Source organism: Phyllostomus hastatus, unplaced genomic scaffold (genome assembly GCF_019186645.2).
Source record: "Phyllostomus hastatus isolate PE091 unplaced genomic scaffold, TTU_PhHast_1.1 phas_scaffold_182, whole genome shotgun sequence".
In the NCBI taxonomy this organism is placed as follows: Eukaryota; Metazoa; Chordata; class Mammalia; order Chiroptera; family Phyllostomidae; genus Phyllostomus; species Phyllostomus hastatus.
Window position 1 is genome coordinate 20924715 of NW_025334013.1, and position 26547 is coordinate 20951261.

Here is a 26547-nt window from a genome sequence, read left to right on the forward strand (position 1 = left end):
CCAGGAGTCTGGACTCCCAAAATAATGTGACTAGAACATTGTTAGTGCTAGAGCCAGGATGAGTTCAAATCCCAGCTTCCCTATGCTCCGGCTGTGTGACCTGGGCAAGTGTCTTAACCTCTCAGAGCTTTGTTCCCTCATTTGGGTAGAGGGGTTGTAAGGGAGCCTACCTCCCAGGGCTGTTTCGAGAAATACCTGAATTAGTCCTGATAGAGCTCCCAGAATAGAACCTAGCACCTGATGGTTCTTCAGGAATCCTATCAGTTATGACCTGTGAGACACAGTGATGCCGGCCCTGCCCAGTAGGGCCACTGGGGTCCCCTCCACTTCCACACCCCTGTCCACATGCCTTCCCTTCAGAGTAGCTGAGACAAAAAGGAAGTCACTGTGATCTTGGGGTGGGGGTAAGAATCCCCTCCTTTGGAGTCCTGGCTTGGGCTAAGAGGACTCCTTTGTAGGTCAGGGTACCCCCATCCTCACCCTGGTGCCCCACTGGCCTGAAGCCACCAAGGCCAGACTCTGAGTCACCTGTTTCTGGCTCCCGCTGACAGGTGTGGGGAAACTGCGGACCTGGGAGGGCTCAGGCTGGAGCCAGGCCAGGGTCTCAGCCTTGAGGGCAACTGTGCAGTCTCTCACAGCCCCAGGGCTGGCCAGGACAGCAGCAGGAATAATAGCACAGCAGACACCCAGGATGCAAAGTCCTTTGTCCTTGGCTGGGAGATGCTCCAGGGTCAGAGGGCACAATTCTAGGACAGGCCACCCAGAAGCCTTACTAGGTTGTCCCTTTCTCGAGTCCCTGCCCAACCCCTGCTCCTACAAGCCCCTGACCCCCAAGTGTGAAGGCACCTAGGCTGGTGTTCAGATCCCAGCCTGACCGGGAGATGGTGGCCAAGCCACTCCACTCCTACGAGCTTGCTTTCTCGCCGGTGCAATGGGGATAATGATGCCTTCTTCAGAATTAGCCAGAATCTTGTATCACACGTCAGCTCTTCACCCAGTAGGTGCTCTCTTGGCTGGGCCATTGCCAGGGCAGCAGGGGTCAGGACTGAGGCATGATTCCTTTGGAAGTTTGCCAAGCTCTGACCTTAGCTGTCTACGACAGAAGTCAGGTCTTCTGTCTCCACCGGGACCCCCAAAACCTGGGCTCAGTCCAGGTTCCGCCCCTCACTAGGCAGCCTATTATGTGTTACTCACATCCTATGAGCCTGTTTCTCATCTGCAGACTAGGCACACTAAACCTACCACGTTTACGGATTCAACAAATTTATTCTTGTCTGTGTCCTGGGCCCTGGGGACCCAGGAACAAAGATGCATGAGACAGTGCCTGCCTTCAAGGACCTCCACTGCAGGAGGGGAGGCATATAAAATCAGAGACACGTGTGTGGAGAGCGGTAAGAACAGAGCAGGGAGTAGTCAGCTTAGCGCAGGCGGGCAGGGGAAGGCTTCAGAGGGGGGAACATCTAAGCAATCAAGGCCAGTCACTGGGGACAGTTTTTGTGTCAAATAAATGTTTTAAAAACTGGGCTGCCTTTACCTGCTGGGCTACTACCGGAATCCTCCCTGTTCCTGTGGAAAACAAAGAAATGCCCTAGAAACCCAGCCCCTGGCCAAGAGTTCCTGGAAGTGGGGGTGGGGGTGGGGGCTGAGGGAGGGGTTTCTTTGAACTGAAGGAATGCCGCTAGTCTCCTGGAGAGCTGGTGGCAATGAACTTCTCTGACTTCCCTCATTCACTAGGTCAGATATCAGTGCCTCCTCCTGACCCCGTGCTTCCAGATGGGGAAGAAGGCACGAGGCAGACGCAGACGCAGACGCGGCCCCCCTTCCGGCTGAAGAGGGCAAACGAATAAATAGTCACCACTCAGCACAGCCATCCTGGGAGCCATTGCGCAGTGCACGTGCTCATCCTGAAAACATTAGCTTTTGTTTTTGTCTGTTTAATTACGTGACACATCAAACACAGAAAAATTAGTAAGACCCAAGAAAAATGTGAAATAAAATCTCCCTTAGTTTCACTACTCAGCTATGACCCCAGTTCATAGTTTCACCTACAACCTTCCAGATGCTTTTGTATGTACACAACCTTAAAAAACCTTAAAAATACTAACCCCAACGTGGGGTGGATCTTGGAGCAGAAAGAATATTAATGGAAGAACTGGTAAAAAACAAATCGAGTCTAGTGATATACGCATGTTAATAATCTCTCAGCTCTGACCAGTGTACCACACTTACGTAAGATATTAACCTTAGGGAAGCTAGATGTATACAGAAACTCTCTGTACTACTATCCTTAGTACTTTTTTGCTAAACTTAAAATGATTCCAAAATAAAAAGTTTCCTTTTAAAAATGGACCCATTCTCTATTGTTTTATAACCGGTTTATTCATGCAGTAGTTAATCATGAAACCCTTGTCTTGAAATGATCTACAGCACTTCAGGCTCGCGTACTATTCCATCCCGTGAATGAATCATAGCTGATCTCCCCCATGGTTGGAAGTTTAGGTTGTTTCCAGTTCTTATCCTGTAATAAAAAATGCTGCGCGTACTTAGTCATTTCCTTAGGACACATGAACAAAGTGGAATCGCTGAGCCAGAGCTGCCGGCGGGGGAACACAGACTGTGTGCCGCTCGCTGGCCATCACTGTGCCACCCGCAGATGGGTGCTGTGACCCTCAGTTTGCAGATGAGCTCCCTGAGGCCTAGAGGTTAAGTGCCTCCTCTGCTATCAGCGCCAAGACCTAATCACAGTCACTTGTCACCCCGGAACGCATGCCTACATCTCTGGGCTTGTGGACAGCTGACAAAAACACTGAGGGCTTCCTTTCTTGAGTCTCACGGAAGAGGGGCACCTAGTTCACGGTGGAAGCACTGATGCGATGTGTTTGGGAGGAGGGCAGGAGGGCACGCGGGCCGTCAGCTCTGTGTGCACACCCTTGTATCCTGCTCTTCTCTTGTCCCTAGGCTTGGTTTGAAAAACACTGTATTTCTAACCAGTCGTGGATGAAAGCGGCCCTGAGTGCCCGTGGCCTCTGCACCTTCCCACCCTGCACGTGGAGCCCCCCCAGGCCCCGCCTCCTCCACCCTCTTCTCTGCAGTCTGAGCTCCCGCACCACATAATGAGCCCTTTCTGTACACTGTTCCTTTTCCAAAATAGACTTGAGGCAGTTTACAACCCACATGAAAGCAGGAAAACACTACACAGAAAACGGAGGAGACTGGGCGAGCTGGGGTGAGGATTTTATTAAGAAACCCTGGCAGAGAAAAGCACAGCGACTGAACACAGGGGAGTTTCCTCACAGCCGAGGCAAAAAGCAAACAGTAGAAAATGGAGCATTTCTTACCTCGTCTAAGAATGCAGACCAGCTAAATAGGAAGCAGAATTATCTCCTAGCGGAAAACTCAGCGAGATTTGCCCCCAAAGTCTTTATCTGAGGGGCACCATACAATGGAATGACTTGAGGGTGACTTGGACAGGACCTGGGCCTGTCTTGTCCAGCCCTCATTCTCTGATACCCTGTCTTTCTCCGCCCACCTGTTCTCTGCTGGGGGCGCCTCACCTGGACTGGGCACCTGAAAGGGGCCGTGTGTGAGAGACGCTCATCGTCCATTGCCCGGGACAACGCTGAACACAGCGGCTGCACTTCCACGTGAGCAGGACGGCATTCCCTCTGGGGTTATGAGTAATGCCATGCCATGAGGCGTATGGTGACTCAGAGCCAGCACACACACCCTCCTGTTGTCACCCTTTCTGGAACCAGGCCAGGGGTGGGTAGGTAGGGGAACTGATTCCTTTCCTCTCTCCCAGAGGAATTTGCCCCTCTGCCCCTTTGGGATAGGGGTGGTTCCAAGAGCTTTGTAAACCCAGCACACTGGGGCTTTAGCAACCACAGCAAGAAAGAATGCTGAAATAAAAAAGGCCTTACCTGAGGCTAGCACGCCCCACGCAGGTCCTTCGTGGTGACAGAGCAAACCTATTCTAATTTCTTCTCTCATTCAGACCCGCAGCTCAGAGACTTGTCTGCGTCACAAGTGCATGAGGATCCTTCTCCCCTCAGCAAAGTGTTGAAGCAGCTGGCACAGAGGAAAGAGGCTGGAGTGTGGAGCCACAGACCGGGCCACTCTGGTTCTGCCATTCCTCCACGTGTGAGCCTCCAAACGCACTCACACAAGGGGCTAGTAGTAGTTCTTACTTCCACAGGGTTACTGAGAATAAATGAGACAACATATGCAGAACCTACCGCACAGTAAGCATTACATACACTAAACTATTATTCATTATGAATACAAAAATCCAGAACTCTGCACACAGTTTCAGAGGCCCATGAACTTCTAGGGGAACTTCAGGTTAAAAATCCTTAGCCCGGTCCTTCAGTGAGACAAGAGGTCTTGCCAATGTCTACCTTTTCCCTGTGAACTCCAGCAGCATATACTGAGCACCAGCTGTGCACGAGGCACCCTGGCCCTTGTGAGATCGGTCACCAGTGTGGTCAGCACACTTGAGGGGCAGAGGCCATTTCCATGCCACTGGTGAGGTGAGATGAGTTGGTCAAGGTTTCGGGGTGGAGGAGCTGCTGCTGGAATCCGTCTTCTGAAGACTGGTGAGGCTTCCTGAGGACCAAGGCTGCTCTTCATCCAGCTCTGTTGTACCTGGGACACTCCGTGCCCACGGGAGACCCTAAGATGCACACCCTGGGTCCTCAGACCGCCAGTGATGTCCTCAAAATCAGTTCCGGCAGAGTGCGGTGTCCATGAGAAAGAACTCTCATCCGGAGAGGCCCTTTCTGCTGCAGAGCTGTGCAGGTTACTACATTACTTCAGCAACAAAATCAAGGGGACAGTTTCAGTCCTGACTCTGCCCTTTGTGTGTGACCTCAGGAATCACTTAGCTGCTCTGAGTCTCGGTTTCCTCACCGAGGAAACCTCACCGACTCTTCTTACAGAGAGGAGTCGACAGTTCTGACCACCTGGCGTGCTTCGTGAGGGTCAAGTGAGGTCGTGGGTGTGACGCCATTGCAGTCCCTGGCACATAGGTCCTGCTGGATTGGTAGCGGTTCTTAGCTCATTCAATCTCAAAGAAGTGAATGAAGAACAGCCCAGTGGGTCTTCTTTCAGTTTATATTTTCATCATACCATGAGGACTCCCAGGATGCTTGGACAAATATTTCCGTTTCTTGCATGATGATCAAGGAAGCGAAGAAAATTTTCACGGGGCATTTAAATAGCTCAGGAAGCCCAGGCCAGGTGGCTCAGTTGGTTAGAGTGTTGTCTCAATGTGCCGGGTTTGTGGGTTTGATCCCTGGTTGGGGCACGTGCAGAAATCAACCAGTGATTGCATGGACAGGTGGAGTGACAGATCGATGTTTCTCTCTCAAAATCAATCAATCAATCAATCAATCAATCAATCAATCAATAGCTCAGGGAATGGAAAGGCCCAGGCAAGTAGGTCATGTTGTTACCTGAAAGGGTCTGCAGAGGTAGGGAAGTAGTGAAGTGGAGGGGGGAGAGGAGTTGGCTTGGGGAGCAGAACTTGGTATGCCGGTGACAACTCTGCCCCTCCCCAGAACGGGAAGCTGAGGGAAGCGTGGTGGCACGGCCAGCCCAGCCCCCCTGGTTTCAGGGAGTGCTGTCATTTCCCAGAAACCTTGCTCGCAAGGGCAGTCCTTCCAAAGTGCACGACAGCTTCAGTTTGGACAAACAACTGAAGCTCAATCCGCCAGGGGAAGAAATGGATTTACAAAGAAGCAACCAAGGGTGTTGAAGAGGCATCTGAGAAGGCAGCCAAAAATCCGGCCTGGGGGCGAGCACTGACTTTCTAGGCCGCAGACACTGTCCACTGCACAGTTACCCAGCCCAGCGAGAAGCCCACATTCTTCCGCGTATTTGGACCAAACTAACACTTATCCTGTGTCTGTTGTGTGCCAGGCAAAAAGCTTCTCCTTTTTGAAATTTTAAAAAATTATTTTATATATTTTTATCCTCACCTGAGAACATTTTTTCACTGCATTTAGAGAGAGGGGAAGGGAGAGAAACATCGATGCAAGAGAGAAGCTTCCAGACTGGTTGACTCTTGTACATGCCCAGACTGGGGTTGAGACCGGACCGGAAACCGAACTCCAACCTAGGCGTGTGTTCTGACCTGAAATTGAACACACAATCCGTCGATTATGGGACGATGCTTCAACCAACTGAGCCACACCGGCCGGGGCAAAGCTTCTCCTTATAAACTTCATTTGTCAGGAGGTGCTGCCTGAGAAGGCGGCATCACCAGCCTCTTCTCAGACAGAACAGGAGGAGAGTAAAGGACTGGCTGGGGTCTGTTGCACATACCCTGAACTCCAGGAACGGCGTTGTCTCCGCTAGCCCCAGCTGCCTTGTCCTTGGGCTCAAGAAAAGCCTGCACAGGAGTGCAAGTTCAAGAGGGCGCATGCTCGTCTTATGAGCACACGCTTGGACCTTCCGACCTTACCGCTTCTAGGGACCACAAGAAAGGGCTTCCAAGCCAGATCCCGAATTCAATGTCATTTCACTAGCCCAGATCCCCTCAGAAAATGCCACAACGGGGGATAAAACTTTTATATGCTTTATTGATTCAGGGGACTAACAAGGCAGCATTTGGTCAGTTAAGAAAGGCACCTCACTGAAAATACATCACAGTGCTGTCGAGTGGTCCCAGTCACAGGATTTGAGGACAGGAAGGGCGATCTTTGGATGATGTTGCGTAGAACACTTGCTCATTTATTTAAAGGGTCCCGTCACACATCATGGATGAGAGAAGGCGTGGGGCCGTGGCACGTGCTGGGTGGCTGCTGAGTGCTTGCCCATGAGGTCAGATGGACTGGTAAATCACTGGTAAGTCGGGAAGGGAGTGGGACCAGCCTGTCCCACCTTCCCTGTGACTCCTGTAAACTTGATTTGCTGCCGTGAGCACACCCTATATCTCTTTCAAATGCGGAGATTGTTTTTGATCCCATGGCGAGAGGAGCCAGCGTCAGCAGTCCAACCCCTCTGTCCCAAGTCACAGCACAGATGGGACGACAGTTTGATTCCAGCTTCCCTGGGCTGGCAACCCATGGGGTTCTGAGATAAAGGCTGAGGACTCTGGCTTAAAAAAATATTGTCACCAGTCCAGAGTAAATGAGAACTTGATTTCTCAGAAATAGTACTATACCTCCTTATTTCTACTTATATCTTCCAATCAGTCTTTTAAAAAATTAATTCCTCATACTTTTTAAGACTACTACTATAGAGAAAAGAAATCGCTTCACTACAACACTACTGTTCTTCCAGTATTTTTCTCGAGCCCTTCACCACTCTTGACTCTCCGTCCTTACCCTGACCACCCCCGCCCCCCTCTGCCCAGCACCTAAGAGCAGGGATCACGCCGCAGGGTGATGAGCAGTGGTGCAGTCTCGCCTGGCCTTCTGTTACTAGGCTGAAATAGAGAGGAAAACAAGAGAGAACAAAATGGGTTTTTAAAAACCAAGTAAACATCAGAGAAGGCTGGCATGCTCGCCCCAGCAACCAAACGCATTAAACACTGGACATGTCTCTGCCAGGTGAAAGCTCTCATGCTTGCCGAGGTTGAGGCTCTGGAATTAAATGAAGCAAAAATCAACCCCTAACCAGCCCCCAAAAAGGCATATGCATCCCCACGATCTAGTTTTCACCAGCAGTCCAAGTATCACACGCACGCGCGTGTGCGGGTATGCACATGTGACTGTATGTGGCTGGATGACAAATATTTCAGCAAGGATCGTGCACATTCAATTAGCAAACATCTGAGGCCCTCAAATTTGAGGTCAAATGCCTGTAACTGTCAAAGGGGAGTGGACTTGAAGATTCATGAGGCTACCCTCATCCAGAGGAGAATCCCAGATCCCTGCAGATGGAACTGACAGTTTTGGTTTCACTCCCTTCCCTTGTCCATTCCCAGAAGTCATGTGCTTCCCAGAAACACCCCACACCAGACAGGGTGGAGTTAGTTTACAGCCAGGGAAAGGAGGCAGAGCAGAGCCAGCAGACACTCACTTGAACCAGACAAAGAGAGAAGCAAGATGGCCACGTACCCACGCCCAGCTTCCACATGGGCAGAGGACAAGCCCGCTGGTAGTCCCACAGACAGCAGGAGAGCTCAGGCCAGGTGGAGACAGGCACTCTGGAGTCACTGCACTGAGTCAGCAGATTACGCCAGGGCAGGAGGCGTTATTTATTGGACCTGCCACAGATTTTCTAATGGTTTCTCCAGAGGCTGTTGCTTTTGCGACCCCTCACAGCACTCTACTTAATTCATCCGTCTGCCACAAATCAAACCAGAGACCAAAAGGCATAGCACAGAACCCAGGGAATGCTTTATAGCTGGGGAGTGGAGGTTTGGCATAAAAGTTGATTACTGTCACAGTTAATTTTATATTTGGGTGATCTTTTCTCGGGGAGTCTGTGGCCACCACCATCGTGAAGTAAAGGGTGAAGGACTGGGTCTGCAGGGGAGAGGGTTTGGGTTCGAAAGGTCTGTATGTGACTCATGTGAGTTTCATATCCCGGAGAGGGGCTGGGTTTGAATACATGCTAATCAAACCAAGAATAGGTTTCCTTCAAATCTGTTTCGGCCATCCTTGGAATCACAGGCAAATGTTAAAAATAAAAACAAAATCCACTTTGGGGATTGGCTGCTCTCCAATGCCCAGCCTGGATGTTCACAAGATAGCCTGAATTGAAAAGGATCTCTCATCTGGTTTAATTCTTTGGCCACAATTCAGTTTTCAAATACAGGTCCCAAATGATTCCTACTTCACAGAAACGTGATGCAGATCACAAAAATATTCCAACTTGGCTTGGCATTTCCTATGATACCCTTTTCCAGTAATTTCTGGGGTCTGAAATGTAAGTACCCTTTGACTCCCATTTAGGGGGAAAAAATCAATGTTTCCTGTCCATACACTGACTCATGTGGCTTTTCATTGTGGGTTAGGACACAAGTGGAATTCCTTGCCAACAATCTGCCATCAGGAACTTTGGTCCTGCCTGACTACACTTGACCCTGGATTTCTAACCAGCTGCTGGAGACAGAAAAAATACCAGGGGTTTGGGGTACCTGCCAGGTCCCTGAGTTAGTTTATTTTGCTCAAAAAATAAAATCAAGGGTATGTCTGGAGAAGTAAACAGCTGGTAAAGCAACCTTGCCTGTAACTGAGAAAGGAGGAGCATGTACACACACTGACACCAAACCACACACACAGATGAGATGAGAGCTGCCCACACACCAAAGATACATCAAGCAAGTGCTTTTTAATCAGTACATCGAACCACATTCTTGCTGGCCTGAGGAAGCTCCCTTCTGCCTGGTCTGCCATTCCCACCCACTCCCTTGACAAGGACAGGAGGAAGAAAGAAATGCCTTTTTAGATGCAACATTAGATAAACATAACCAGGTCTTTACATGTGGCTTTGGAGAAGGCTGCTAGGATGCTGGCAAACACGACATCAGGGGTCTGGGACGCGTCGATGGTAGAGTGGATCCCCCGTTTCCTGTAGTACTCCACCAGTGGGGTAGTCTGGGTGTGGTAGGACTCCAGGCGGATTTTCAAGGCCTTCTCATTATCATCAGACCGGTGGACCAAGGGCTCCCCGGTGATCTGAGAACAGGAAGAGGACAAGGAAAAGCCGGGACTGTTAGCAAAGGTTTCCTTAGCCAATGCCAGAGGCAGATCTGAGACGCTGTCTGATCCCAAAGTCCATCAGTGGGAAAGACATCGACAACCTAGACCCTCTCCTATAAAGAACTATAAAGAGTTCACCACCCCCAGCAAGCTGGTCCCAGGAGCAGACCAACCGGCCCAGGGAAGTCAGGGAGCCTGAAACAGCAATGCCGAGGGAAGGGGCTTGTGAGAGGAGGACAGGCAATGCTCTTCTCTCAGCTTTTGCTCAGGCTCTTCAGCTTCTAAGACGAACATTTCTAGGTTCGGAAGCAAGAGCGCTAGAGGCCCTAAGACCAGGACAATACATCAAAATCAGAGCTGTAGCAGCAATTATAACCTTAGCTGTCTGAGGACACTGTGTTTTTACTAGGGTGTCAGCCATCAACATTCTGAAAGTAGCAAGTGAAGTGCACAAGAACTCTGAATGGCAGAACTGCTAATTCTGAGAAATGTGACTAAAGTAACACGATGGCTTTGGACCCTGTATGACCTGATGAACTTGTCTCATAGGCAAAGGTAAATCCAGGAAATTCTCATCATTGCCATCATTCTCATCATTGCACCATTTCGTATGCTCTAAACATACGAAAGACTATTTATGGCAAATGTTACAGTGAACATGCATGAGCCCCTCCCTTTCACACCTGCAAACTACTGAAGACTGCCATAAAAATTTGGCGATGTTAATCTAGCCAAAAATATTCTGAATTTGTAGGGCACAGCAGAGTCACTAGAGAGAGAGGACATTCTTCCGAGGCAGGTCAACAAACTTCTCTCTGGCACTATCTTCTCCACCCTGGTTCTAATTCTCAGCTTCCGGCAATCTTCTCTTGACTAGTTGACCGTTTAGGTTACCATGTCGTCAGAAAGGTGCTGCTCTGGACAAAAGACAGGTATAAACCAGGCAATGGGATGTAGCTGGCACTGGCAGCACCTCAAGGTCAAGCAATAAGCCACCTGGAGAGACACTATATAGATGAGCCACAGCCCATGTGATTTACATGATAGTTCTATTTCTCATGGTTAAGTTAGTAATACTGGCAGGATAAAGGGGAGATGGAAAAACAAAGAAAGCAAAAGAAGGGGAAGGGAAGGAAAGGAAATTTCCTGGTCTGATTCTACATACATCATCTTTCATGGGCTCCTTTGGGGGGTTGAACTCCTCGTGGTAGGAACGGCCACTCACGGGGTGAATCAGCCTGAAAGATAGCAAATGAACACAAGTCAGGTGGCCTGAACATATCCCAACCCACAGCAGTTTCCAAGATGACAAGCAGAGACAGAGAAGCTGGACGCAAGGACCTTAACCTAGCAGAGAACATAGCTATAGGCACCTCATGCTTAAGATAACCGGGCTTGTGCATGAGTATGTTTTCTATTTTGACCCAACATTAAATATGGGTCTGGCTGAAGAGGCTGGCATAACGACCTAATTCAGGACTTCAAAGAGGACCTCTGGTACTGGTCTCACACAGCCATTCATTCTACTCACCCATTTACTCAACAAGCATTCACTAGTGCCTAGTCCGGTTCAGGCCTTACACGGAGTCCAGGGGCTGCAGAGCAATGAGCCAAGTTCCCTGCTTGCAGAAATGCTTAATTGAGTGAGGGAGACAAACGTGGAGATAAATAGCTACGATAAACCTGATAACCCTTTAACAGAGGTTTGTATAAAATGCTACGGGGGACAGAGGACAGAGAAACCAACCTGAATTTCTAATCTTGCTTGGTTATAAATCCAGAAAGGTGCTATTGGAAAAACATGTCCTGTGGATGCAAACACCACCAGACGATGCAGTACCCGTTTTTGATTGCATACAGAACAGGTGGCAAACACAAGGCCCACGGGCCAAATCTGGCCTGGCACCTTGTTTCTACTCGGCGGCAGCACCGAGCTCCGGCTTAACTGTTAAGGAGTACTTACATTTATACAGTCCTAACATTACATTCGGCCCTTTGAAGGCAACTGTGAGGCTGATGTGGCCCCCAGAGAAAGTGAGTTTGACACCCTTGAGATAAAAGAGAGCCCAACCACTAAAGGGCAATACTCAAGGTGATGGGAAGGTCATGGAACAAGGAGCCCAATAAGAAGCACTTACTTGGTACTGAATACGTAGCTGGTAGCCACATTGGTGTTGTGCCCCCTTCAGCAACAAGCCTGTGTTCCCGACTGGACGAGGCCACGCCACAGGAGACCAGAAACGTACGAAGGGAAGCAGGCAGGCCCAACACAGCTCAGCAGCCAGGGCTCACTTGCTCAGGTTTATGTGGTTTCCCAATCCCATGCCAACCAAGGTCTGCCTATGTAACTGACCGCAGCTCTCAGGGTCTATTAGGCCAGAGCATTCCAACATTTTTCACCTCTTTGTAAGCACAGAAACACAGTACTCAAGGTTCTTGCTCCTCTAGGCCTGCCCAGCTGCTTTGACGGTTGAAGGAATCAATGTCTCAGCTCATCAGCTAGGAAAGTCTGCGTCAGACCATCAAAGCCACAACTGAGTAAAATGTGATGTGTTTTAATGACAGTGCATTTTTCAGGGGTCAAGTGGTCCGTTTATAGCAAAGGTGGGTTCATTTACAGCCCCGGAGAGAGGGGTGAGGTGACGGCAGAGGAAACTAGCTGCATCAAGTGGGCCTGTGACTGTAAGCGTGTAACGTGAGGATGGGCCCTCCTTTATTTCGGCTGTTGGGGGCGCTCATCTGGTGCACCACTGGGCGACCCGGGGACAGGAAGAGTGGAGGCCATTCGACTCAGCTATAGCCTTCCCTTTGGGAAGGGTGGGGCCGTGAGATGGGGGCTCTGTTTCTTCACTTTCTGGACAGCACAGTGCACATAGCAGCCAGATGGCAATAAACTTGACTCCCTCCTCTTCACTTCTCCACAGCTCTTGCTCACTCCCAGATTCCCTCAGCCCTCCAGTTATACACAAGAGTGCTCCTTCCCTGTTCACAAACATCATTTTAAGAGGAATGCAAGGCTCATTCCTTAAAAGGAAAGGAAAAGAAAGAAAGCCCAATCTCCAAGTTCTCAAAATGGAATTGGTCTTAAGTACCAACCAAAACAGCTCTGTGAGTCACTGAGCCTGGCCTGGAGGCGGAGGTGAGGATGTGGCGGGATAAGGGCCAGGAATCTATGGCCACTGCTACCTTGACTGCGACACTTCAGACACCTGTATTCTCACCCACAAAATGGGGATGAGACATCAGGCTAATGATACCAGAGAACCAACTGGTAAAATAATTAGGATACTAGAGAGTCAACACTGAATAAGTTAAAACCCCAAATCACCAACCATACTTATTCAAGAAATAAAATAATGACTCAAATTTATCAGAAGTGATAGCTGAGCTAATTCAGAAGATATCTACAGTGGGGTCCTTACCATGTCAGGTTTAAATAAGAACCAATTAAACTGCTGGTTCCTGACTTTTATTGCCAACATTGTGGACCAGGAGGTAGAAAGCAGGCTTCTGGTGTCAGTCCTGTCGCTGATCTGCAGAGTGAACTTGGACAACACCAGTCTGGCTGTCCCATTTCCTCCACCGCGAGGGAGGGGGGTCACACTAAACCACTCACTTCCAAACCGAGAGACTGGGTCTTCTCTGGTCCGCCCTCTACAGCAACCCTGCACCTTGTTCTTCAGGATCTCCGTTCCCTACCAGCCAGCCCCAGCTAGTCTCCATCACTCCACGTGGGGGTCAAGCAGGCTGCTGGGTGGGGTCCTTGTCTGTTTCTCCTTTCCCCCAGTTTAGCCTGTATGCCGGGACCAAGCTAGTGTTCCTAGAATATCGTTTTTGCTACAACACTTAGTGGCTTAACAACATGCCAAGATTCCTGACTTTGCTGTCTCTGTCCTCCTCACCGTGGCAGGCCTGCCCCAGTCTAGCTCCCATCCTACCTTCCCAACAGCTCTCATTCTACTCCCAGTCCCGCAACGGGTCCCCCAGCTCCGGACAGACGTCCTGCCACTAGCCCCGGCTAGGACCCTTCCCCCAACCAACATTCATTCTGCCCTTTACTCCCTTCTGGGAAAGCCACCAAATTCCTCTCTATCCAGGAAGGTCAAGTTTGACATTACACCTCTCCTAGGCGGCCTTCCCTCTCTCCCCCAGACCCTCTTCTTGGACTTCCCACTGCACAAAACAGCCCAGGTGTCGTGTAAACTCTCTGAGGTCAGAGATGGGCGTCATATTGTTCTTCTATATCCTCTCCTGCTCCCTGCCCCAGAGCCCAGGACCGTGCTGGGCACAAAGCAGGTCTTTAGGAAGTGGCTAATTGAATCAAAGGCCCCCAGTGTCACCGAGTACTGCTAACATCTGCTGTGCACACCAGGGCCCCCCATCCTGGTGACGTCCCGCCCAGTCAATCCTATTGCTTCTTGGCCCACATCAACTCTGTCTACCCTGTGCCAGTGGGGACGCAAAGAAATAGCAGTTCCTGCACCGAAGGAGCTAGAAACACAAAACCTAGACATCTGAAAAGAGAATTAACGTAAGATGATCACACTGCATCTAACAGAGCCATATAGGAAGACGTCTCTAATACTCCCTCTTTGGTCTGTTGACAAGCCCGCCTCTCTCCCTGCGATACGGACGGCAAAAATGTTCAACTTCATCAGGAAATTAAAGTACCACAATTTACAATAAGAAAGCAGTTTTCTCCTAATTAAATCCAAAATTTTACATGTACTGTGATGGTCACAGCATCAATCTGACCGTGAACACCTGGAGGAAACTCGGATGCACAACAAAAGTGGAACAATTAAGTGCACAATGGTTCATCTGTGAAATACAATACAGCAATTAAATACGGCGGTCACAGAGGTCTGGGTCCTAGGCTGACTACTTTCACGAGATCCATGAAAATAACGCGGGAACAAAAAAAGCTAAAGCGCACATTGAAAAAGAGATTGTGGGGACCTACTGGTGGCTGAGAGCTTTCAGCCCAGTCCCGAAAGGCACAGAGCTGACGCGGAGTGAAGAGTAGAAGAGGGCGGAGGAGACACGCCCGAAGCAGCGGCGATCTTTCGGAACACACTTGTTCAGATGCAGAAGCATTTCTGTGTTCAGTGTTGACTACTATAGAGAAACAAGCACTTTGTTTTACTTTATTTATTTATTTTTTTAAAGAGAGGAAGAGAAACCTCAACGTGTGGTTGCCTCTTGTGAACCCCCTACTGGGGACCTGGCCTGCAAACCAGGCACGTGCCTGACTGGGAATTGAACTTGCGACCCCTTGGTTCACAGGCCTGCGGCTCAATCCACCGAGCTACACCAGCCTATTTTATTTTATTTTTTTAAATATTTTATTTATTCATTTTTAGAAAGAGGGGGAGGGAGGAAGAAAGGGAGAGAAACATTGATGTACAAGAGAAACATTGATTGGCTGCCTCTCACACACCCCAACAAGGAACCTGGCCTGCAACCCAGGCATGTGCCCTAACCGGGAAATGAACCGGTGACCTTTCGGTTTGTGGCACATCACCCAACCCACGAGCCACACCAGCCAGGGATAGATACAAACACTTTAAAACAAAACACACAAAAACCCCACAGTGGTTGTGGCTAAGGTGGCTGTAGCATGAGCAAATTTTCTTTCATTTTCTAAACTTGGTATAGATTGTCATATTATTTTTATAACAAAAAGCCTACAGCAAGATAATGGCAACTCCAACTTAAATCAGATTTTTAAAAGCACTAAAACAGAAGTACACAACAATAAAAATAGAAAAAAACATATAAAAACAGTGGTACACACATAAAGAAGTTACCATTTCTTACGCACATACAATACACCAGGCTCTGAATGACACAGGTGTTATCTAACCTGCAGAACAGTTCTGCAAACAGGTATTAGAACCCTCTTCCAAATACGAGGAACCAGCACTTGCCGAGAGTCAGAGCAGAAGGGTGACAGGCCTGACAGGCTGACTCCAAATCCCTGGCTCTTCTTTCCACATCCCCATCCATGTCACCACTTCAGCAGATGTCACCAGCAAAATTAATCCACGTTGAAATGGCACTAAGCTTCATGATTAGGACTAGGTCTGACTAATCCCTGAAGAAGCAGGAAAAGAAGGGACCTTCTGGGGACAAATACCTTCCTGTGATTCTCCGGATCAGCAGTGAGTCTGGGATGCGGAACTCGATCACAGAATCAAGCTTCTCTTTCCTCTTCTCCATGAGGTTGTCAAGCTGTAAAAGAGTATGTGTCCCACCTAAGCTACCAAAGCTTGACCAGACCCACTTTCCTCAAAGGAATTAAGAGATTAAGGGCCAGAGTTCATTACCAAGCAATGGCGACACAAAACCGACCTACTCACCATTTCTGCCTGCCTCACGGTCCTAGGGAAGCCATCTAGAAGAAAACCATTTTTGCACGGAGGGGTGTCCAAATTCTTCTCAATGAGCTCCACTACCATTTCATCACTCACCTGGAAGTCAAGAACAAAACAGCCTTGGGTTTAAATACATTAACTGGGTGACATTTAACCCAACTCCCTGGTCACAAGTTGGTGTCCATACAACCTGACTGCTGCAGGAGACAGTGGCGGTTAACTGGACTGTGGAAACCTCCTCACTTTCCCTGTTTAACAATTTTGATTAGGCTCACAGTGGAGGGACCCAGGCCACCCTGGACAGGAGGCAACAGAGAAGTTCACTGAATAGGCAAGACAGGATTAGAACCGAGGAACTCAGGAGCGAGCCCAACACACTCTGAGCCTCTCTGAAAACCCCAAATGAGGGCCCTTCCCAGCTTTCAAAAACTGGTTTCCTCTGGGCCTTCAGAGAAAAAAAGTTCCCTGCAAATGTTACAGGGAAGGCTGCCCGTCTCGGCAGCTAATGCGTTTATCTCCTGGGACCAGCTGCAAACGTGGGGGCAAAGTATAAGCTCTGCAACTAAGTGAAGACTGGAGATAAGTAATCTCATTGCCACATCCCAACTTTTTCTCAGTACAGGATCTTTTGCCAAGACCCAAAGTCCAGGATATCTAGCTCTCTGGCCTGACTCAAGGCCTCGCTGACATGAAGGGAAAGCTGGAGGAAAAGGGCAGGTGGGCGGGCAGACAGGGGTACCGTTCCACACAGGCACTGAATGCAAAGCCTGCCGGGAAGGACTCATTCAGGAATGGAGGCAAAGCCCAGCACCTTCCTTAGCCAGCATGCTAAGTAAGTTATAAAAAGGCCAGAGGGCCAAACAAAAATATGACTTCTAAAGGCAATTTGCAGAGGCCAAGTCCCAGAATAACTCAGTTACAATTAAGTTCTGGCACTAATCAAAGAAGATTTAGTAGATAATAGATTGCATTTGTTTAATCAGATTAACTGGACTAGGAACTAGAGAAAATACTATTATATCCCCCAAATAGGAAGGATTACATCTGTCAAAAGCAATTCCCGTTAGAGACACAGAACAGAGTCACAAAAGAAGTTCGCAAACACTCTGCGGCTCCTTGGGTTCTCTCTTTGGCACATCCTTGAGTTTTTGCCTCGGGAATGCAGTTTCATTTTTGACCCTAAAAATCGGGTATAATACTCAATACGTCAGCACAAAGGGATCTCAAGAATACTATGAATAAATTACATGACATAAATTCAGAATGGACCAAGTAACCTGCTACTCTGAAGTTCATGTCATGTGCCAGTTTGTTAAAACACCCCGTAGCACAGGGCCGGCCAATAGAACTCCCTATGAGAATGGGAATATGCTAAGCCTGAGCCTTGGGCACACAATTGAAATGTGGCAAGTGCAACCGAGGAACTGAAGTTCATTCCAGTAGCTCCACGTGGCCACCCTTCTGGGCAGTGCGGGTCCAGACTCCGAGGAACATCCACACGTACTGGCACCACCACACCTACCAGTTTCCCGGCATCCATGGTTGCCTTCAGCTTTTTTCCCAGCTCTGAGCCAGAAGCCACCATGGCCCTCAGCATGTCCCCGGTGGCCAGATGGCAGACACAGAAGTTTTGGGCCAACTTGGGTGCCTGTGGAGGGGAAAAAAAACCCCAAAATACAGTTATCACTGCAGGCCCTGGAGTCAGACTTCCTGGGTATGAACCTGGCATTGCCACTTATTGGCTGTGTGAATTTTGGCAAATGCCTATTTCCTTACCTGTAACAGGGATAAAAGTACTTTAATTATATTCTAACATACAACAATTACAAAATTATAAGAATGACATAATACATGTGAAGCACCTAGCATGCAGGAAGCCGTCCTATTAGCTGTTTCCCCTACTTCCACTACACACATCAGTGACACATGAGCCTCAGTTTCCCCATTATAAAAGGGATGAATAAAAAAAGCAGCATCAATACTTCATATGGTTGCTGTGAAGTTTGAGTGCATGTATGTGAAGCACAATGCCTGGCATGTAATGTGTTGAATGAATATTTGTGAAAGGATTGAATGTGAGATTGTCAAGTGCTGTGGCCAGTGGCCTGAGAGGCAGAAGGGGCAAGGTGAAGAACAGAGGTTTCCCCCTGGCAGACAGTTCTTCTTCCCCATCCCTCAATAGCTGCATTATCTGGGCCAAATCCCTTAACCTTGCAGAAGCTCGGTTTCCTCATCTGTTTCAAATGAAGGCAAAAAGGCTCCATCAAGGAAGGCAGCTGTGAGGATCAGATGGGATGTATGTGAAGAGTGCCTGGCAAACAGTAAGCACTTACTATTAGTTTGAAGAAGCAGTATAGCCTTTTCGTTAAGAGCATCAGACTTGAGAATCAAACAGCCTGGGTTTCAGACTTCAGGTCTACCAATGACTAGATAGATATGTGACTTGAGAAAAACTGTATTACCTTTCAAAGTTTCAAATTTCCTCTAAGTAACATGGAGATGGTAATGGTAGCTACACCTCTGAGTTGATCTGATTACACAGGATTCCATCTAGGCAGGGCCAGGCACATAGTAAGTGCTCAGTGAACACTAGCTGTTGCTGTAACCTCTGCCCTAAGTCCACATTCATTCATACAGAAATGAATTTACTCATTCATCATACTGATGTCACTTCCGAGAACTCTCCTGGGAGCCAGGCAAACAGATCAATAGGAGACGGAGACCCTGTCCTCTCTGAGCTCACACTTTGGTGGACTATACATCAGAGTGAAGACTAGAACAAGAAGAAACCCTGGACAATTCAACACTGGTTTTGTACCTGTAATCTCCCACCCCCAAAACAAACAAAAAGACCATAGAACTCATGAGGCACAGAATCAGTTCAAGGACCTTAATACTTAGCTTCCTGGCTCACTTGTTTTATTAAAAAAGGAGGGTTGGATCCTTGTTCAAACCAGTTCTTTGGAAGTTTTCTTAGGTACACACAGTAAAAACTTAATAGATGGGGCTCAGTCCAGCAAATTCTGGCTTGTGATCCATGGAATGATTCAGTTCAAGCAAAGAAATGACTTTAAGCAAAACAGCACACATAAGAGAAGGCCTTACAAAGTTTGGAGGGCCAATGAAGGTCAGGAGTCTGGCAGTGGCAAACCTTCCAGTTCTGCAGACTGGCCCAGGGGCCACGTACCCAGGGAACTGTGCTTTTCTGCCAGTCTTTCTCTTTGGTGAAATTAACTTGGGTGAAAGATTTGGAGGTCATGCTTGCTCAAGGGGAAAGGCTGGCCAAAGCACCAGAGAAGAAGTGCTGTTAGCAGCACAGAACCTAAGTATTCTATTCGAATCCCCACCAAACCACAGCACTCTTCCAGGTGACTGGATTCTATAGCTACATGGAAGAATGCTCCAACAGAGAAGATGTGGCGTGGCAGAAGACTAACTCTTCATTCCCTGCTGGCTGCAAGGGAGTCAGTGTGATGGGTTGCACGGAGCTCAGACTTTGGAGATTTGCCCATATACCTCCTGGTCAAGTTCTCAATAGATGCGTGACTTTGAGCTAGTTACTCAGCTTCTCAGAATCTCAGTTTCCGCAACAGCCAAGTGGGATAACCTCTACTTCTTAGAGCTGTTGTGAGGATAAAATGCCTCTTAACTTACCATGTAACCTTAGGCCACAGACTCTTTGAGGCTATTTCCTCATCTGTAAATTGGGGATATTATTACCAAATTCACTGGGTGGGTAGGAGGAAGAAACAAAGGCTGTTAACAAATTATCATTCTTGATCTAATCGTGAAAACCCTAGCATTTGTCAGAGTCACTTACTGGCCACTTCCCACTGGCATTTTTGCACTTTTATGTATTGTTCCCATTCAGTTCACTTCTGCCTCTATACCTAGATTAACAGCAACAATGTAAGGATGGTGACTGCTACTCAAGAATCAGTCATGAGTTCAAATCTTGCCTTTGCTACTTCATGTGAATTCTGGGACAAGATACAGCCTCTGGGCTTCAATTTACCAGTAAAAAGGTATGGATAACAGGACCTACCGCCTAGGACTCCAGGCTTAAATAAGAGGATGCAAGTAAAGTCTTTGGCTGGGCATCTGTTACATAATTGAGCAAAGGGTAACTATTTTGCACATTACATCCCCTCCTCTAGGGCAAGGGCTACCCTCTGCATCTCCAGCACCTTAACTTATCCAGCAAAACGTGCACATGGTAGGAGAAAAATCTAACTTAGGGCAGCAGATAGCAGCAGGAAGAGCGGGAGCTTTGGAGTCATTCAGGTGCAAGGTCTGCCAATTACTTTATATGTAACCTAGAAAACAAGCCCTCTGAACTTGAGTTTGTAGCTGTAAAAGGGGAATGAGAGTGTGGGTCTTACAACGTTGAGAGTCACTGCACTGACATAACTGACAAAGCCCCACCTGCAAGATGGCAGTGATTGCCTGCGTGTACCTGGCCTTGAATTGGTATAGACTGGACACGTGAAAGAAAATGTGAAAGAGCTGGCAGATAAAACACAGAAGCAAACCTAAGTTTTGGCCATGCTGTAGGTACATACAACCCCAAAAGGAGAAGGAACTAAGGTCATTTAAATAACAAACCCAGGTATTCTGTGTTGGGAACTGCCCTGCCTGGTTTCAAAAGGTGTAACCCCCCCCCATGGCTAAGGCTGAGTAAAAAGACCTTGGGATCATAAGCCACTAAGGAGACAAAGCTTTTCCTCCCAGCAGGGGTGTAGCCTCTGCCCCCTTTACTTCACCCTGTTTGGCCCCTGCGGTTCATTGGTTAAACTGGTTAGGCAATGATGGGTAAGATTCCTCAAGGGAGGGACAACTTAAGACAGACATGGTTGTGACTGGGCCATTAGGGAAGGACTTAGGGGACTAAGAAAAGGGGTGATGGACCCTCACCACTCGGCTTTGACACAGCCTGAGTTCTCATTCTATCTGTAAAAAGTCTCCTAATCTCTTGGCTGCCGGCATCCCCCACCTGACTTAAGCCTGAAACAATGCTGGAGGTGGGTGCAGCCCTGTGCTGGAAAGGGCAGTTTTCCGGGGGCATCAGGCCTAAGAAAGAATGCATAAAATCCTATGAAACCTGCTTTGCTAAGAATATCCTCAATTTAAATAAGGGTCCAAGCATAAAATGAGTTTGTTTCCTAAAGTTTCTGGCGCTTTGTATCTGACCCTGACTCAGAATAAGCCCTTGTAGTTCTTTGAATGTTATATATTGTTTGATCATTACTGCCTGACAATGACTGATGAATTTTATGCCCTGTATTCCTATGCAAATTAAACCCAATAAAAGCCCATTGAGGAACAGGCTCAAGGCCCCTCCCCTCTGAGAGATCAGCCACCTTTCCTCCCCAAGCAGATCATGTTTTAGTAGACTTATTCTCATCCACTGCAGTTGGGGGAGCTCTGCAGGCAGAGCACCATCCCCGTCCCCCCACCAATTCTGGACATTTTAAACATCATTATGTTGATGAAAAACCAGTTTTAAAATGTTTAAACATTTCCAGTTAATGATTAGAAGTTTTAATAGGAAACAGATTTTATTTCAGTAACACCAACATAAAATACTGAGTTATGCAGGTAAAAAAAAAGACATATTAGTGGGAAGAAATCCAACATCACTGAGCAGGTACTAGGCACTAACCTAGGTTAGGGATTTTACATCAAAGATTGCGAACATTTACCAATAGGGGCAGACAGGCAATGCAAATGAATGACGTTGGTCAAATGGAAGCAGCAGGCATCCAAGAGCGCCATGCAGGGTACAGGAGGGCACATCTACAGTGGCCTTGCCACTCAATTGCATGGTAGGCCAGAATGGAGGCCCAGAGCCATCAGATGTGACTTCTCAAGAGAAACTGGGGCTCAGCATGTGTAAGTGAAATTTCACAACTGAAAACTGTGTGGTCACCTTATTGTTTTGAAAGCTGACAAATAAAAGGAACAAATCAAGCATTTATCCTGACTTTTCTACATAAACCATGACAAACAGCAGATGAAAGTTTCTCTTTATAGAAATGGTTCGGCTAACAAACAAAAAGAGAATGATATAATTAGAACACCACCATTGTGCTACCCGCCATGAACTCCTGGACCAGGCGCTGAACACCGGGGACAAGCGGGCCTGATGTGCCTCCTCATGGACAGCACCGCACCACCTGCGACTCGGGCCAGGGAATTGAACTCAGCTCTGTTAAGTGTCTGATCAATCTCCCAGTTTACAGGAAAGAGAGGAAAGGGGAAGATGTTAAATATGCCATGGAGATACAATAAAAAATTCCCAGAAAGAGGGACACAATCAGGACAAACGACCCAGTCACACACACACACAAGCTATGGGACAGCTGTAAATTAAGAGACTTACAGCGGTCACATTTGTGAGACAAAGGGAAATATGAACCCTATTATAAATTGTTAATTCATTAGGGGATATTGTGCTTGTTTACAAAAAAAAAAAGAATTTATCTTTTATTGAGCGATACCCACTGAAATATTCACAAATGAAATGTTACAATGTCTGAGTGCTGCTTTAAACTAATTTGCGAAGGGGGAGTGAATGAGGAAGGAACGGGAACAGCTGATGCTGGCAGGAGCTGGGTAACAGGTATTCGGGGCTCCTCACATCGCCCACCTTCTTTCGTGCCTTCAAACTCTTCATCATAAAGTGAGGGAGCCTTTGCAAGCAAAGTGCTGCTGTAGGCTGCCTCTTTGTAACCTGATTTATGAACACTTCTTTCTTTATTTAACTCCATCAAACTGCCATCTCCAGTATTCCTATTGCCCCCAGTATTAAAAGCTGTATTGAGGTTAAGTGATTTGTATAAATCTTACCCTTTCTTCAAGTCTCAGCTCTAATCACATCTCCTCCACTTCCACAAAGCCTCTGACCAGCTCCTACCATACCCACATTTTTATAAGTCAGCAGATAATTTTCTTCAAATCTTCCTGACTACATCACCCTTTACACTGAAATAGATATAAGTTGGTGCGGGGGTGATGGGAGATGGAGATGCATTACTAAGATGAGGGACTCGATCATTATTGAACACCTACTATGTGCCAGGTTGTTCCCTAGATTCCTACAGGTGCTTTACACACATATATGACATTATCTTCCAAAACCTGATGAACTCTGGGTCTGCATGGGCACTGCTTTATCTGAATGCATAAGGTGGAGGACTACCTTACCTTGCATGAGTAAGGCAGGGGACCTATTTTTCAGGTGAGAACACTGAGGTTTGGAAGTTACAAAGTTCGCTAGACTGTATAAAGCCATTGTCCCAGCACTGGCTGGCTTGTTCGTTTTCCAACTACTGAAAGTATCAGCTTCACTATGAACTAAGAAAAAATAATCAATGCCTTTTAACTACCCCGTTTACACTCACAGCAGAAGCCTGCCAAGTCTAAGGAAGCCCACAGGTTACCTAATAACTGAGGGTGGTAGCAACAGGAAAGAGACTCAGTGTTACCGAGGACAGGGGGATTATGTAACAGTGAGCTCCAAAGAAGAATCAGCTCAGGCTAAAGAGAATAAAGGGTAAGTAAGTGGTCCTTCCTGACCTTGTGCCCAGAGGTAAAAAGCAAAACTGCAGGAATAAACTGAACCTTCCAGACATCCTTTCCCACCATCCACATGAATCTGTATCCATCCATTTCCAGTAATCCCAACAAGTGTCAAGTGATGTGCTGGGTGCCCCAAGATGGTCTGTTTGCCAACACTTTGCAGTCTTCACAAGTGTAGGAAGAGCAGAGTGGGCGGTCCCCAGAACCCCATTCACTTGGCAGCTCAGACTTTCAAGAATTCCCTCTTTGGAATCTAACACGCAGGAGCCTGGGGCCTGGGGGCAATGCCAGGCCCAAGGCAGGAAGAGTTGCTGATCCAACCTATGGATTTACAAATCCCAGCCTTAATCTATGGGCCCATTCCATCCCAGACACCAAGTGAGGTCCCACTGTCTGCTAGTGAAGGAGGTACCTTCAGACTCCAATTACTTGGAGCCCGTGTCTCTTGAGGTTCCAGGCTCCACTGAGTCAATTTTGCTAACTTGGGAAAGCCACCTGACTTCCTGGGCCTATTTTCTGAACTGTAGATTTAGGTACCCACCCCGCACCACTCCCCACTTAACTGGCTCATGCAGGTCATACTTCACTTCTCTTAGCAGTAGTTTATCTTAGCAGTATTGTACTAATCAGCACATGTCAGCTTTCACTCTGCTCCACGCGCTGGAGACGCTCCGCCACGTTTAGTCATTAATCATTGTAAGAAACGCTCCCCTACCCTGAGTGCCTGGACGAAACCCCGAGCAGTTCTCTCCCAAATCGCACGGAATCTGGGATTCCTGCCGTCACTCAAGCTGTAATCTATATGTCTCAGCCCAGTGCTCACCCTACCCTTCAAAACCCTCAGCTTCTAACTCCTTAAGAGATCTAATCAGTCCTTAGATCTCCTAACATGACACCTCAAGCTTGGATCCCTCCAGAACTTTAATCCTAACTAACACTTCCACGAACTCCAATTTCGACCCTTCCCCAAACGCCTCGCCAGAACCCCAGACGCCGGCCAGGGCACCGCAGGCAACAGCCCGCGGCGCCGCTCTGGGGCGGTCCGGAACTCCAGCCGCCCTGACCTTGGAGTTCCGTGGGCTCCGCCGTCACGCCCGGCCCTACAGCTCACCTGGGTACCCTTTCCGGCCCCGGGCGGCCCCAGCAGCACGGCCCGGATGCCTTTAGGAGTCTCTGGGGCCGGTTCGGCCGCGGGTACGTTGGGAGCCATGGCCGCCGAAGCCTCTCTCTGCTTAATCCGCTTACACACCTTTCAGGTCCACGGCTTCCAGGCCACCGCGCCACGCACAGACGCAAGCCCCGCTCCCCGCCCACACTGGTTCCTTGCCACGTCTGTCAGTCCCCTTTTCCCGCCCCTGAGCGCGACGGACACCTGAACTTACCAACCACGAGGCGGGAGTAAGGAAGGGGTGGGTCAACGTAAACTGGGGTGGAGGTGGGGCTCCTGCGGATGTGCGGAGTGGGCGGGGTGGGCGGAGTAGGCGGGAAAAGGTGAAAGCAGACCAGAGGGCCTCTGGGAGTTCTGCTTACGCTTTTTGACAGTTAATGACACCGACAACTCCGGCGATCCAGCTGAAATTGCCCGTGAGAGTGTAAATAGGTGAAATCAGTTTTCGTAACAAATTGGCACTATGTATCAAATATCTTTTGGTCCGGCAATTCCACTTCCAAGAATTTAAAGGACGTAACCAAGGATATGTGTAAAGATTTGTGTAACAAAGATATTAACTGTAGCATTTATAACAGCCCAAAAGTCCCAAACAAACAAACCAAAAAAACCAAAGGTGATATCCCAAATGTTCAACGATAAGAGATTGTTTAAATAAATGGTAAAAAAATTTGTATACTCGAATCCCCCCCACCCCGCCCCTGACAAGATACTTAATCACACAGGATGTTCACCAAACAAGATATACAATTGCAGTTACAACAAAACCCCAATTGTGTTTGGTAGCTACAAGTGATAGTCTCTGTATAGCGTCATTACATAAGCTTCTCCCCTTCTTAGTGCATTTTTTAATTTCCAATAAGTTCTCTAATGAATTCTGTAATAAGCAGTTATTACTTTTGAAATAAGCAAATGACTTTTTTAAGTCAGGAAAAGGTAGTTTTTTCTCAAAAGAGATGACTTTTCTTGGACAGGGAAATAATTTCTATAGCTTTTTGTGTGTGAAAGTTTCATCCACACCCCCTCTGAAGCAAGCCCTGGATCCCTGGCAGGCCAGCCCCAAGGGCCCCTCTGAACCTCCAGTCCAGAGTGTGATTATGAAACAATTGTGTTTCCTCACAGGCTCAGAGTAACTCATTTCCCACATCCTGGTAATGCATTTGCTAGCACTTTAGCTTGATCTCTTCTATTTCACCTCACAAAAGAAGTTAACTTCATTCTTCATCTCCACCCTGGACCTCTATAAGGTGTGCCTGACCTTGAAGGAGACAGGACTTGTTATGCCAATTTTTCAGGAAGACATGCAGTGACCAGCCCAAAGCCACACAGTAGCAGAGTCACAAGCCTGGGAACAAAAGGGTGGGGCCTTGGCAAGTACAGGGTTCATGGGGGTGAGGGTGAGGGTGGGAAAGCAGGCATATATTGGCTGAAGGAAGCTGCTATGTGGCCAAAATGCACTCCAATCCAAGAAGACCAGAGTTTATCAAGGATTTCCCAGGGCACTAGGCAAGGGGCCTAGGAGCAGCCTATCCTTTCTACCAGTGATCCCTACAGTGATACTTACCAGCCATGGATCCCCGAGGAAAAAAGCAACTAAGAGTATACATAAATATACACAGTGTAAGGTTTATTTCTTCAGGTTTTTAAAATGCTCTAGGCTTTGGGGCATACTAAGGACCATAAAGGGAATATTGAGAGCCCAGGAAAAGGAGGAAGTACTGCATTCATCTTCCACTCAACTACTAATGTTTTAAAGATTTAATTAATT

The 26547-nt window shown here is 47.9% G+C and overlaps 1 protein-coding gene across 3 annotated transcripts; it reads right to left on the minus strand.

Moving 5' to 3' along the window:
- Positions 1-6561: 6561 nt before the first annotated feature.
- Positions 6562-24910, minus strand: AK2 (adenylate kinase 2). Of its 3 annotated transcripts, XM_045858952.1 has the most exons (7): positions 24723-24908; positions 17553-17678; positions 16016-16126; positions 15793-15887; positions 10819-10891; positions 9434-9629; positions 6562-7429 (listed from the first exon to the last, which is right to left on the minus strand). In XM_045858952.1, exons 1-7 carry the CDS (start codon positions 24819-24821, stop codon positions 7425-7427), a joined length of 705 nt encoding a protein of 234 aa, XP_045714908.1. In that variant the 5' UTR covers positions 24822-24908; the 3' UTR covers positions 6562-7424. The 3 variants fall into 3 exon arrangements, with proteins under 3 accessions (XP_045714908.1, XP_045714907.1, XP_045714910.1); XM_045858951.1 differs by lacking the exon at positions 6562-7429 and having other exon boundaries at positions 9264-9629; positions 24723-24909; XM_045858954.1 differs by lacking the exons at positions 6562-7429; positions 9434-9629; positions 15793-15887 and having other exon boundaries at positions 10820-10891; positions 24723-24910.
- Between the last annotated feature and the right edge of the window lie 1637 nt (positions 24911-26547).

Excerpts from the sequence above, each read along its gene's own strand:
- AK2 (XM_045858951.1), bottom strand. The coding sequence starts at position 24,821 with ATGGCTCCCAACGTACCCGCGGCCGAACCGGCCCCAGAGACTCCTAAA. Across the intron at positions 17,679-24,722 it reads GGGCCGGAAAGGGTACCCAG|GCACCCAAGTTGGCCCAAAA; the intron begins GTGAGCTGTAGG and ends TCCCCTCCACAG. Across the intron at positions 9,630-10,818 it reads AGGAGCCCATGAAAGATGAT|ATCACCGGGGAGCCCTTGGT; the intron begins GTATGTAGAATC and ends TCCTGTTCTCAG.